At 43.8% G+C, this 13,873-nt stretch overlaps 2 protein-coding genes across 2 annotated transcripts; both read right to left on the bottom strand.

Annotated features, from left to right (window-relative positions):
- Positions 1-8: 8 nt before the first annotated feature.
- LOC113156128 (toll-like receptor 13) lies at positions 9-4,393 on the bottom strand. The gene is made up of 7 exons (XM_026351058.1): positions 4,271-4,393; positions 2,759-3,593; positions 2,097-2,659; positions 1,869-2,016; positions 1,411-1,778; positions 1,171-1,264; positions 9-1,102 (listed from the first exon to the last, which is right to left on the bottom strand). Exons 2-7 carry the CDS (start codon positions 3,578-3,580, stop codon positions 371-373), a joined length of 2,727 nt encoding a protein of 908 aa, XP_026206843.1. The 5' UTR covers positions 3,581-3,593; positions 4,271-4,393; the 3' UTR covers positions 9-370.
- A 1,376-nt stretch (positions 4,394-5,769) lies between these two features.
- prr35 (proline rich 35) lies at positions 5,770-8,207 on the bottom strand. The gene is made up of 2 exons (XM_026351073.1): positions 6,808-8,207; positions 5,770-6,705 (listed from the first exon to the last, which is right to left on the bottom strand). The coding sequence occupies exons 1-2, from the start codon at positions 8,205-8,207 to the stop codon at positions 5,889-5,891; spliced, it is 2,217 nt and encodes a 738-aa protein (XP_026206858.1). The 3' UTR covers positions 5,770-5,888.
- Between the last annotated feature and the right edge of the window lie 5,666 nt (positions 8,208-13,873).

Genomic DNA, 13,873 nt, shown 5'->3' with positions numbered 1-13,873 from the left:
ATCATCAAGTATGAAACAGTATACCAATAGATGGAGACCTTTATCCTTGTGCCAGTTAATAATCATAGACTGTAAATCTGCTCATATTACTACACTAACTCACTGCACTGGTCTTGAGAGTTCAGCACACTGTAGTCAAAACACAAGTAAATTATTGAAACGGCTTCAATTGGACAACATCTGCTCAGCATTTAGAAGTAAACTCTGCAGATACAGAACCACTGAGTACTTCCTCTACTGCAGTTGATTACCTTAATTGTATATAGTTATCATGTAACACAGTAGTTTCTATTTAATTATTATGTAAACAGCAGCCAGACAATCTAATAGTCACTGATAACATTCACAGTTGAAATTGTTTGCATGTGGTCTAGCCAATTATTCCTCCTCTTTCTCCCTCCTCCTCCTCTTCACTGCCTTTCAAAGCATCTGTTAGTCTGACCCAGAAAGATTCCTCCTCCTCTGGTTTCTCAGGCCACAGCAGGTAGGTCTTCTTGCGGACAATCTTGCGCAGGCGTGTGTAGGGAGTCAGGCAGTGCTCAGGTATGTTCTCCAGGAACACCAGCAGCAGGACATCACTGCCATCACAAAGAAGCCTCAGACTGGCCAGCTGAAACTCCAATGAGCACCACTCGCTGTGCAGGAAGTGACGTGTCACCACACAGATGGTGTGGCGAGAGCCGTAGATGGCTGCCTCGATGTTGTCCAGGACAGCAGTGCCGGGACGGAAGTCTCTGTGGTGGAGGCACAGTCTGAACCTCTGTGCGCCTGCAGCTGGCATCTCCAGATTGGGCACTAACTCTCCCATCACCCAGGCCTCATCCTTAGAACTGTAGGAGATGAAGGCATCGTACTGGAACCTGGGCCCCCTTGTCCCTTTACGGCCACGTAGCTTGGCCTTGAGAACGAGCAGCAGGTAGCGCAGAGTAGGACCTTGTGTGTGCCAAGTCAGACACACACATACGAACAGCACGTCCATCACAGAGCAGCTGATGAAGAGAGTGAACGCAACATCTTCGTATGAGCAGGCCTTATCCTCAAACTGCCACAGGTAGGAAGATCTCTTGTCGTTGTCACAATGGATACTGTAAAGGTAAGACACCTGGGGGAATAACAAACGTTATAGACACGCACTGTACACTAAGTTCTGTTATTAATACAGTACTCTACCTGTGTGTGAGGGTTATTAATGGCCCAGTTCTTGAACCAGGAGTTATCACAGGTACAGGTGAGTGGGTTGTCTGTAACGCCTAAAAAGCGCAATCTGGAAATACACAAATATAAAAGATGTTTAAACAATGTTGGCAGTGGCTTCAGATTCATCTCACAGATGAGAGAGTGGTCTCCTAACACTAAGCAAAGGTTGAACTATTCCTTGAAGAATGCAGGACGCTTTAGTAGCTTCTCTACCTCGGCAGAGCATCCAGCGTTGTTTTGTCCACGGTGCGGAGATGATTTGACTGGACTTTCAGCATTTCCAGTGTATTATCTGGAGGCATTAGGTTAGCAGGCAGGACATCCAGGTCTATCCTGTAAAGGGTCAACCTCTTCAGCTTTTTCAGAGGGGAGAACACTGCACTCAGGTTGGTGGCTTTCACCACTCCAGATATATACAGGTATTTCAGATTCACCAAAGGAACAAAAGCATCCGGATGGAAGTCAACCCTGATGCTGTTCCCGATGGCAACTGAGTTGAGTCGATGTAGACCTTGGAAGAAATATGGGCCAATATCCCCAATGCCTTCGCCTCCAGGCCCCTGGTAGTTCATCTCCAGATACTCCATGGAAGACAGAAGGTAGAGAAACAGATAGATTTATGAACACAATAGGGAACTGTTACTGAAGAATGGCCTCGAAAATGCATTTACCTCCAGAGAAGTAAGGTTGGTGAAAGGAGTTTCATAAGATCTGAAATGGAGCCGGTTGTTGTACAGAATAAACTTTGACAAATTAACAAGTCCAACCAAAATAGGTGGTGTCAGCCTCTTGATGCGGTTCCCACTTAAGTCCAGGTATCTAATGGGGTTAGAGGAAGCATTAGGGTAAGTAAACTGACAGAGAGAGAAACAAGTGCACAATGAGAGAAGACTGATTACCTGAGGCTTCTCAGGTCTTGGAAGGAGCCTTCTGCAATGAAATCAATGATGTTCAGGCTAAGGTTGAGCTTAGTCAGCTTCCACAACTTACTGAAAGCATCACTAGCGATGTATTTTAGCAAGTTAAAGTGCAAATAAAGCTCCTGAAGGTTGACGAGGGCACTGAACACATTTGTTGTCAGGTCAGTGATTTCATTTTTGGAGAAGGACAGTTTAGTCAGGCTCTTCAGTGGAGTGAACCAGTCGGGGTCAATGTCACGAATTTTGCACTTGTCAAAGCTCAAAAATTTTAGATGGCTCAGGTCTTTGAACGTGTCCTTTTGAATAACGACCCTATTTTCATTCAGCTGCAGTATGGTCAGTCCTTTAAAACCATAGAATGTGGTGCGAGATATCTGCTTTAACCCACAGTTAATGAGAAAAAGGCTGCTTGTTCTGCCTTTTCTCAGCGAGAGCTGGTTGACAATCCCAAGGTTTGCATCTTTAATTACAGTGAACTTTGGAGGGGTACAGTGCAGCAGGCTGGAGTTAGTTTGGTTTAACTTGGATCCTTTTAGGTCAACCTGTATCAAGTAAAATTGACAAAGAGACAGAAGTTAAAATTTTAAAACAACAAACAACTTATGCCGGCACATACTGTGTTACAAGGACTAAACACACACCTCTAGTTTGCTTATATGGTCCATTCCTTTTAGGACTCCACAGATATCCAGTGGAGATTTTCCCAAAAACAGAGAAAATCCCACATAAGACAGGTTCCTCTTTGTCTCTGCAGAAAGTCCCACCAGTGCTTCCACTTTAACTGCCTGCAGGCGCAGAATCCTCAGCCGGGTGTTGGAAGCGAAAACATCTGGCTGCAACTCCAGGTTTGAGTTGTTGGACAGCTTGATGTACTCAAGTGCTGGGAAACAGCTCACGTTCAACCTACGCACTTTGTTTGCATAAAGATCAAGATGCGTAAGAGTGGAGGAACCTCCAGGCGCCTCACAGCTGAAAGACTTCAGCATGTTGAGCGACAGATCAACTTCTTCAATCCCGGGGAGGAGATGGAATACACTGGGTGAGAGGGTTTCAAGTCTGTTGTAGGACAGGATGAGTTTTTGTAAGCTGGTGAGTCCCTCAAAGGCGCTGAGGTGGATGCTGGAGATGTTATTGCTTGTGAGGTTGAGCCCTACCAGCGCTTCTAGGCCTCTGAATTCTCCTCCGTTTAAAGACACCAGCTTGTTCTGGCTCAAGTCCAGTTGTTCAAGTCTGTGCAGCTGGCTGAATGATCCAGGTGGAATGACTATGATGTTGTTTTTGGACAGGTTGATTGTTGTTATGTTAGGTGGGATCATGTTAATGACATCGGAGAGGTTGGCGATGTTCTGGTTAACGCACCACATGACGCTCGTCTTGGGGTAGTTTTGAGAGCAGCCTTTAAAGCCATAAGCCCAGCAGGTGGAGGTGTGGAACAGAAGCAGGAGCAGGATAGTTTGCACCATCTTTGCCTGACAACTACAAGCAGAGAATGCACAGAAGTCAGCAAGCAAGAACCAGAAAATATTTTTAACAACACTATGTTAAGATAGTAAAGCAAATGGATAAGTTAAGAAAAATCGGATGTGGTAGCAGCACTGACACTCCCTTAAAGCAGTCAAATGTGTAGTGACAGATTTTAGGGGGTAAGCTGTAAACACAACATGGACACTATACTTTACCACTTTAAGATAAGATTGTTAGCATTTGTTAAAAGTTGCATGTGTGCACCATCTGTATCCATTTTGTATCTGGCTGTCCAACATGCGTGAAACACACATTCACTTTTTTTAGCTCAGTTTTGGTCTCAACCAACCAAATCCTGAACGAAACATCTGTCTCTGTAGCTGCTACATGCTGCACTATTATTGCCACATTTATTTTTAAGGTTTTCCCAGTGTCAAATGAAAAACTTGTTTTGTAGTAATCTCTCAATGTAGCCTCTAAAAATCGTTTTCTATTTACAGGAGAAAGAAATAAGACATGTTCTTGTTACTTACTGTAACGTGTCACTTCCTGCACCCTGAGTCTGTGACATTTGATTTAACATTTAAGAATGAACTCATGTAAATCATCTTTCAATTTGTCTAGATTTCACAGCATCACTAAGCATAGACTAAAAATGACAATTAAAATGTAAATAAAGCCCAACTCACCCGTTTCTGCTTTACTTTAATTTGAGCAGCTGAACTTCCTACTTTAAATCGTCTCAGTCCTCTGGGTTTGTCCGAATTAAGTCAGTGTCTAAGTGAGAGGGAGGAAGGATGTTGATCTTCCGCTCACAGTTTTCACACTACTGCAAATAGTTGTAGTGTTGACCAGTTGTCTGTGGTAATGAAATGACACTGTGACACTCTGTCTCTTTATTTATATATTTACATAGCACACTCTTCCTGCTGACAGTACTGTCAAAACTCACTTGGCTTTAAACCCTTAGTCCAGCAGAGGGAGCTGTCAGCTTGCGTCTGTTCAAATGTCCAGCTACAACATGAAGCCTCATCATTTAACAAACATTGAGCCCGTCTTCAAGAATTTATTGGTGATCCTCAACTAATTATATAAAGCTTTAGATCGTTAAACTAGATCGTTTAGATAATTCTTGAAATTAAAAAATTTTATTTCTCTTTTTTGTGTCTGTAATGCAAATGTTGCAGCTCCTCAATATATATTATATCATATACACGGTGTTATTCACAAGTAATTGTTTAAATTTGACATTATTATTTTTTTAAATAAAATATAATGGAGCATGATTTTTGGAAATAACTCAATTAAGATGTTCTTTAAATGTAAAAATATATAATATAAAGAGAAAAAAATCCAGCTGAAAGGATCGGACATGTAGTGGTGGCTCCTCTGCTGCTGGCAGCTGACCTTTGCAGCTGTATCTTGAGTGTGAGGGTGGCGAAGGGGCCGGAGGGGCAGCCCAGGCTAGGTGCTCGCTCTGGACGCAGACAGGTAGTCCTCCGTTTAGTCAATGTGGTGTTTTGCCTCAGGATGCTGACCTTTGCAGGGGGGCTCCAGGATCCAGGAGCACATGCATAGGTGACCCCTACCTTCGTGATTCGACCTAAGGTGCTTTTTCACCTTTAGCACCTCCACCCAGCTTTGTCAGGGTCGATAGAGGAGTTAGGTGGTGCTGCCACTATAGATCCGATCTCTTATTAAGACTCCAAATCATAATGATCGTGATGATGGTGTTTGTTCTTGTGGGTTCACCATGCTGCACACTTTTTCTGTCTCACAATACATTTAGCCTATTTTTGTATTTTATTCTTTATTTTCACACACAAAAAAAAAAACAACGAAATCCTTTTTACTCAATTTATTCAAAGAAATACACAGTGTATAATACATAATATTCCCATCACATAAAATGATGCAGTGCAACATGAAATCATCCATATAAAACAATTTACCCTTTAAAACATTTTACATTTATTCTAATTACAATATTTACACATCCATTCAGAGGATTGTCTCTCAGCATGATTCTAATAGACGTAATTGTTTAATTTATCCCGACGGAAATTAGCGCTGATGTAATTTTTTTTAACAATCAAAGTCCTTAGTGCATCAGAAATCCTGTTCTTTAATTCATCATTCATTCTGTAAGGTGCAACATGTTTGACTTTTCTGTGAACGTAAACTGAGATCAAGAGTGGAAGTTCTTCTTCCAGCCAGTAAACATCAAAGCCATGCCAGCAGCCATTAAGACAACTGCATTTGAACAACTGTGTTGATTAGTTCTGCTGCAGTCAGAAGCACAGAGGTTTAGTTGTCAGTAGCTGTCAGAGGGCTCGGAGGACAGTGGGCTTCTCGTCGCTTTATGGACGGGGGTCTCTTTGGAGTTTTGGCTGAGGCGGGGATGTCAGCGAACACCACTGATCGGCCATCAGGGCAAAGCAGCACACTGGAGTCGGCCTCACACTTAGTGGTTCTGCTCGGCCATAAGGCCTCAGCGGGACTGGGCCTCATGCCGAGACCACCAGGTGAGAGAACCTCCGTGTTTACCACTGCTGCCTGACTCATCTTGATCAGCAAGTCCAGTGACTGCTTACGACTCTCCAGCGACGCCTTCATCACCTTCCTCTCACTCTCATCATCCTCTTCCTCCCTTCTCTCCTCCAGTTCTTCATTCTCCTCCTCTGTCTCTGTAGCGTTGTCTTTGAGGCCGTCGTCTCTTATGATCTGGTCGCTGACTGAATCGGTGGAGTCCCTCTTGACTGACAGGTCGAGGGGCCCGTCACTCTGGCGAGCCGTTCGCTCCAGCGCCTGGTGGATGTGGGAGAGCTCGCTCCGGATTTTGCTCAGGTGTTCCCAGAGGTGACGTTGGGCGGGGAGGTCCTCCTTCTCCATGTGCGAGATTTTGCGTTCGGCCTCCTGGTACTCCTGCAAGGCTTTGGAGAGGTCACTGAGGAGAGCAGCCACTGACTCCGAGGCTCCCTCCCCCATTGTCTGGGCGGCAGTAGAGTCTTGGCTGTTGGGACCCCCACAATTTGAAAGAGAGGATGTTTCACTGTTGGAACTGGTGAGAGGATCATTGTACCACAGTTCAGTGGGACGAGTCTGCAGCTGAGCATCCTGTAAACTGAGGAAAAGAATCATTCAACAACAGAATCTACAATCTAAAATGATGATGATAATGATCCTCCTTTTACTTTACTAAAAACCAATTCATAAAAATCTTTACCTGTTCTGGAAGAGGAGTTTATCCGCTGCCATATTCAGAGTCGATGCAGTCTGAATGTTCTTCAGGAGGTCCAAAGTGAAGCCCATGGCCGGCTTCTTCTCCACAGGTGCCTCATAATTCCCCAGCGGAGCCCCTGTCCTCTTGATACCCCAGCTTGCTTTGCTTTCCTTGGTTGAGGTCTGTAGTTTATCTCCAGGCCTGTAACCCTGGTCGGCAGAGTCTCTCTGAGGTGACACCCAGCCAGCGGAGGACACCGCAGTGCTCCCCGGGCGCAAAGCGGGCACTTTCCACAGATTCACTTTAGGCTGGAAACCAGACAGTGGATTTGCTTCTAGACTGTTTGTGGATGTCTTGAGTGCTTTATTGGCATCACTCTGACTGGAAGCCTGCCCGAATGTGTGCTCACACAGGAACGGGTAGTAGAGGCGAGGGGTGATGAGAGCTCTGTCCGTGTGGGTGCCAGAGGATGGGTGCATCAGCTGAGCTGCAGAAGCCAGGAAGGGAAGCTGGGCAAGCTGTGTGTGGGTCTGGGCTGTGACACCTGTGGTAGCCGTGGGAAGAGCTGAGTTCATGTAGGAGAAGAGGCTGGGGCTGATGGGATAGCCCACCCCGAGCACCGAAAGGTTGAGTCCAGTGGGATCCTGGAAATCCACCAGGTTTGGCGGAGGGGGGTAACAGGGGATTGAACTGCTCACTCGGGGCTGAGCTCCGTCTCCTTTGGCCTTAGAGTGGCTGGATGTTAACAGTCGCCACTGCTCCGACAGGAGCCCAGGAGCAGTTAAACACGTCTTGGACAGCTTGTAGTGTTTCAGCTGGGCCTCCACTTCTACTGAGCGTGCTCGTAAAAGCTGATCTTCCAGTGACAACATGTCCGCCATCAGAAGCTCTGACTCTGGCTGTTTGGTTTTCTTGGCGGTACACTCTGTAGCATCTCCTCTGTTGCTGCTGCTGCTTTCTTTCAGCCCAGCAGCCTCTACACCCTCTGCTCGTCCTCCCTCTTCTTCATCATCTGGCCCGTGGCTCTCTCTGTCCTCTCCTTCGTCGTCAACAGGCTTTTGCTGCCTCTGTCTGTCCTCAGTCCGTGTTGCTTGCTCTAGCTCGTCTTTCCCAGTAGTGTGAAGACCATGTGCCTGCTGAAAGGGCCGTAGCTGCTCCGGGTGGAGGATGTTGCCCTTTTTATAGGGCCAGTCTGACTCTATGAGCAGAGACAGAGAGTTCTTGCACAGGCTGTACTTCATATGATTGTAAAGATGGGACTTTTCCATGCAGGTAAAGGGGCACTGGAAGCATTTGTAGTTGTAGGGTTTTCCCCACGGTCGAGGAATGTAGTGAGGCTTCTTGGGCTTCCGCTCCTTGTGCTTGCTTGCAGATGTCACTTTGCAAGTGTCTTCTTTCGACATGATTGAGTCTGGATACTTATAAAGATGGTTTGATTGTATTTAAACTATGATAACTGAAGACGGCTTTTTAGATTTTCTATCTTTTATGCCAGGGTACATTTCACTTGACGCAGGTTTTCTCCTCAGTTTTGCATGATGATGAAAAAGAACCTTTTCTGTATGAATCCAAATCTGTGGGAAAAAAAACAAGACAATTTTGGATTAATGACAATACAGGAGGTCAACATGGCAAAAACAGATTCAATGTTTTATCTCTGGCCTGTATGTATCAGCCTTCACTCCCTTGTTTGAAAAAAAGTTTGCACAAATTGAGTTCTGTACAAATCTAGAAGTTGTACATTGAGGAGTTCATATATATCATTGTGCACATGTCTATACTCTGAGGGTTGCCACTAACCTAACTGCAGGGACGCCCATGCTGCTCTACTCTCACTGTACCTGCCACTATTCATTAGTTCCAGTGCAGGACCAGGTGCTAGCAGGGCCCAGGACTAGGGGGGTAAACGGGGCCATCACAGGGGCTGTGCACCTGTGCAGGGGGCCCTCTCACAACACCCACAGGCCTGCTCGAGTTTAGGGGCAGGATCCTCGGAGGAGGGATGTGGGATGCATAGAGGCGGGTGTGGAAAGGAGAGGAGTTGGGGGTTTGAGGCCTGGTTCCTAATGAGAGCCTGGCTTCATGCCTATAGGGCATCATTAGTGCCAGGACTGGGATCTGGGTCAGGACATGGTGCATAAGTTTAACTGCTCTCCTGTACTCATCTTACTACCTCTGCATATAGTGTTGGATCATACTTTACTTAACTATTAGATAATAGCAGGACTTATGAGTAATTACATTGTAATTATAAGGATTTTAATTTTTCATTTTATTATTATTATTATTATTATTATTATTATTATTATTGTTATTATTATTATTAGTTTTTCTTGCATTTATTAAATTTGTGGCAAACAGCTTTAACACAGGCAAATGTTTTTTTTGCTATTTCTCGTTTACTTCTGACCTAGAAATTTCTCTCTTTTTGTGCCGTTTTTCTACATTTATCTGCAGTATTTCATCTTTTAAAAGATAGACCTTTTAGGGCAACATCGTGATTGACACCCTCCCATTTATAATCACAAACGATACTTTAAATACCCAACAACAAACTCTTTTTTCATCTGTTAAATTACTGAAATTTTGTGATGTTTTTCCACTTGAAGCCAAGCCGATGGGAGAGCCCTGTGGTGAAAGAAGATGTGAGGAGGAGTGTATTACTCACTTTAAAACACTCTGCTTTGAGCCTTTTATTTTGCCTTTTTCCTCAGGTCATTCAAAGATCAAAGTCTGTGTGATATTCAGGGTCCACGCTGAGGTAAAGAATAAAACTAAATGATCTATTTTTGGTCTTTCATGGACAGCTCAAAATTTTTAGATAAAGGCCGGTGAAGCAAACACAGCTGATGGATGACCGGCTACACAGAGAAACATCAGACAACCTCAAGAGTGATGATGAGAGACACAGTGAGTGTAACACAGGATGGCAGGCTGTTGCCAACTGCTCTCTCCAATTGGACCCTTAGAACTGGCCCATTTGTGGCTGACCGTTTGATTGGCTCACTCGTCGGCCCCCAGGGCTCTGACCTGGGCTTTGAGCTCATAATGGAGCCTAACAGCTGCTGCTACGAGCCAATCAATAAAAATCATTTTTACAGTAGATTTTTTTCCCTCTCCTGGCCACTGAGATGCTCTCGCCTCTCCACTGACTGTGCACTTTGGCACCCCGCTGTCCAATATCCAAACCCTGCGGTGTTGTTTTGAGCTTTTAGGGCTGATGATCAAACGAGTCTAACCGCTTGAATATCTATTGTTGCAATTAAGGAGGTTCACCACAGTGAAAGCTTTGACAAGTCACATGCAACCACTGACAGCCTGACTGGAACTGGCTATATGTACACTAAATAAATGCACATAAGAAATAATAAATCAAACTGTTTGCAATCTCTAAACATGCAGTCGAAATGAAATACTTTACCTAAGATGAGGATCATTTGTTGGTTGTTTTCCCCTGAGAAATATTTTCTGAAAAAGACAAAAGAGAATTTTAAATTTCCACAATGTAATCTTCATCTTCTTAGTATGCTAGGTTATTGCCTTTTCATATTTAGTTTTTAATATAGCAGGCCTTGCTTACAGATGTATTTATGCATTTTACACATTTAAAAAAGTTATTTACTGGCAATTACATTTTACAACATAACAGATTACAGATCACGCTGCTGTGGTAAACACAAGCTGGCATTATTCATTATTAAAGTAAATGTAAAATGAATAAAGCAATTTTCATAACAGCAGACAAGCGAGTACAATTAGTGGCTCTCTTAGGTCTCTTTAATTCAAAAGTGTATTAAAACAATCTGTACCATAACGATCAAAGTTCTCAAAACGACCATAATTAATTGGAGAAGCTCACAATTCAACCTCACGCGTTTAGGATGCAACAATTCCAAAATAAAAAGCCGCGCAGCTTAAAATCAAACAAACCATTAATATCAGTGCGAGCGCACGCATTACGCACAGCAGGCCTACTTGAGTTAAGCTTCTTTTCTTGAAAAATATAACTAATTATTGACAAACTAAGCATCTTGCATGCGGCGACCTGCTTAGAAAGTAGAGAGGAAATGTATTCGTACCTGTCGCGCGTCCCGGTGCGGCTCCCTGTCACTGCTCTGCAGCGGCACTGAGAGGGCAGCGCGTTCCGCTCAAATGGGAGCGCAGGAGCAAGTGTGGAGATATATATTGACTGGGAGCAGTGCCCGCAGGCACTACAATACAGCAGCTACCCCCCCTTTACCTCCCCTCTCCGCCCTCCCTCCCCCTGGATTGTCAAATGTGGTCTCTACCTTGCAGCCAGGATGCAACATAACAACTTACACATTATTGGCAAAAGGTTAAGTTGGTGACTTGGTGACGGCTTCTCGTTCAAACGGAAGATGACATTTGTCTTTATGCACAGAAGCTGTTTTGCGTTTGCCTGAATAAGCTGGGAGAATTAAAACGTCTGTTTTTAACCTATTTCAACCTAATACCTTGTTATTGATAATTTCATGTCATTTGCAGACACAATTTCATGAAGAATTAAACATCATATGTATGTTTTTTACCAGCTGAATTGATTCTGTAGCACCATGTGTCCAAATATATAAAATCATTCAACAAATTGTTGTTGATTTTCTTTCTAATTAACTGATTTGAATGTCTGTGCCTCTGTGTGACTTTATACTGGGTGCAAGTAGGTTTCCCTTCACTTCAACCTGCATCACCAACCACAGGCAGGCAGGCAGTTGTTTAGGGTGTAAAGGAGTTTTCATGTGGAGCAGCATCTCTCAGATGGATGTAAACAGTGCATCAGTGCACGGCGTTAGATCGATTACTGTAAGATCACGTCCACAGGTGACGACTGGCTTATATCTTGCTGATGGTGCAGACTTACTTCTCTTTTGGTTTGACACTTTTACATCCTTCATCTTCTGCACCTTCTTTCTTCTTGTACTGTCCTCCTCTAAACCCCCCCCCCCCCCCAACCTCTCAGTCTCCACTCTTTCTCTCCTTCTCCCTTTCTCCCTCCATCTCTTGCTCTCGTAGCCTTTGGCAGGCTTTGGGTCAACTCCAGGTTCCTCATTTCCCTCCTCTGGCACGGTGGGAAGCGCGCATGCAAGTCCCTTTGAGAAATGTCAGTGTCCGTGTGCTGGGAAAGTCGGGGGCCCTTCACGAGCCATCAGGCCCGCTGTCACACAGAGGCGGCCAAATGGAGACTGACAGGCCACTCCATAGAGCCTAACCATCTGTACCAAATGTGACAGCGGGGGAAAAAGGATGTCTGGTAAATCAGGAGGAACGACAGCAGCGCACTGTGACAAGGAGGAAGTGGAGAAGGAAGAGAGGCAAGAGAAACAGAGAACGATCCTCCACTTCTTAAAGCACAGGCACATGGAGATGATGTCTGGTTGTTTTGGGGGGTGTTTTTTTTTTTTTTTTTTCAGAGAGTAAGAGACTGTTTCTTTCCAGCTACAGAGACCGTGTCAGTTTCTTCTGTTAAGTGTGTTAAGTGAGGACTGACTTGCTGCCACCTTCTTTATCCTCTGTATTGTTGGAGTTGGATGAAGACTGGGGAGAAATTGTTGGTTTTAGAGATGCCAAATGTATTAACCTGCATAAAATCTAACATTCAACACTATGTCTTGCAAAGATTGTTGCATGATAGGAGGTTGAGTTTTAAATTACTAACTGTATACTAACTGTATAATAAACAGTAAATGCAACTGAACAAGGGGCATAAACACAATATGTAAATAATAGAAACTAACATTACCCACATTTTATTATTAATAGTATATTAATAATATAGCAATGCAATGTATAAAATAAAAGCTGAGTATAAGTTTGATATGACTGTTTTTTTTTTTTTTATTGACAGTCAATGTACAGGTTATTTCTCACACACAAAGGACTGTGTTGCTAGTTACACTCATGTTATCTTCAAAATTTCATCATGTTTAAAGGATTTCGCTATTTATTGATTTTTGTAAATTGCTTTAAATTAAATCAATATATTGTGACAAATGATTTATGTTCTTAGTAAAGCACTGTTGACAGAGGAGTTAGTTGATATTAGTTCCTGTGTATGTGATTTGTTGTAAAACTGATTAAGTTACCTGCTCCTTATTCCTAAACTTGCCACTCTCCCGTAACGTTTGTGTGTCTTCCACCCAAACTGCAGCGTTACCTTCTCATGGAAAAGCAGCAATGTGACGAAGCTGAGACCTGCAGTGCGAACACCGAACTCTGCTGGCGAAGTTGAGAGAGTTGAGGGTACTTATGGAGCGGCATCTGGGGAGGCTGACAAGAGCACTCTATTACCACTCAGAGAAAGGAACCTGAGGGCAGCAGCAACACCGCTACCAGGGAGATCCAGCTGTGCGGATGCCTCCAAACACACACACACATCGAGACCCATGCAAATTAAGAGAAACCATCAACACATGTGTGCACCCATCATTCCTCAATACATATATAGATTGGACGGAGGATGATTAAACGGTGACTTCTAACCCAAGATGGGTCTTCCTACGTTTCTACTGCCTGAGTTTCAGGCCTGAGGTGGAATATCTTACAGATCCTCTCTTAGCCTGCGCTGCTGGGCACATTAACTAAACTCATATCGCTCTCAGCCACTATCAATTATTCACCAACCCCTCCCCTGTTTCCCCTCTTTCTCCTCGTAGAAGTAGAACAACTCCAACAGCTGCACTAACACTCCACCACCGTGACAAAACAACCCCCTGCCTTTGGTTTTCTTTAGCAACCAGTGTGTTTTATGACTTTAAATTATTGTTCTAATCTTAGTATTCAAACACGATATTAAAGTTGTTATGTCATTGTTGCAGACATATTCTTTATATGATAGTTGTATACGTGTATAATTGAGTCTGAGCTCATTTGTCACAGTGTTGGAGCATAGAGGTAAAGTTATCAATGTTTTTGCTTTTCCTTCCAGGCACTTCAGCAATCCTGGAGCAAGTGGAGCCTCAGCATTTTGCTTAAGGACACTTCAGCAGGGCATGTACTTGCCAATAGGAGCTTAAACCCACAATAGGAAAACTTCAGCTTCTCAAACTCAAAT

This window comes from Anabas testudineus, chromosome 19, assembly GCF_900324465.2.
Source record: "Anabas testudineus chromosome 19, fAnaTes1.2, whole genome shotgun sequence".
Taxonomy (NCBI): Eukaryota; Metazoa; Chordata; class Actinopteri; order Anabantiformes; family Anabantidae; genus Anabas; species Anabas testudineus.
This window is presented reverse-complemented; position numbering and strand designations above follow the sequence as displayed.

What these genes read in the sequence shown, in the direction of transcription:
- LOC113156128 (XM_026351058.1), bottom strand. Translation starts at nt 3,580, where the DNA reads ATGGTGCAAACTATCCTGCTCCTGCTTCTGTTCCACACCTCCACCTGC. An exon ending in CCAACCTTACTTCTCTGGAG is followed by an intron (nt 1,779 to 1,868) that starts GTAAATGCATTT and finishes TCTTCCATGGAG; the next exon opens with TATCTGGAGATGAACTACCA. An exon ending in ACGCTGGATGCTCTGCCGAG is followed by an intron (nt 1,265 to 1,410) that starts GTAGAGAAGCTA and finishes GTGTATTTCCAG; the next exon opens with ATTGCGCTTTTTAGGCGTTA.
- prr35 (XM_026351073.1), bottom strand. Translation starts at nt 8,207, where the DNA reads ATGTCGAAAGAAGACACTTGCAAAGTGACATCTGCAAGCAAGCACAAG. An exon ending in AAACTCCTCTTCCAGAACAG is followed by an intron (nt 6,706 to 6,807) that starts GTAAAGATTTTT and finishes TCTTTTCCTCAG; the next exon opens with TTTACAGGATGCTCAGCTGC.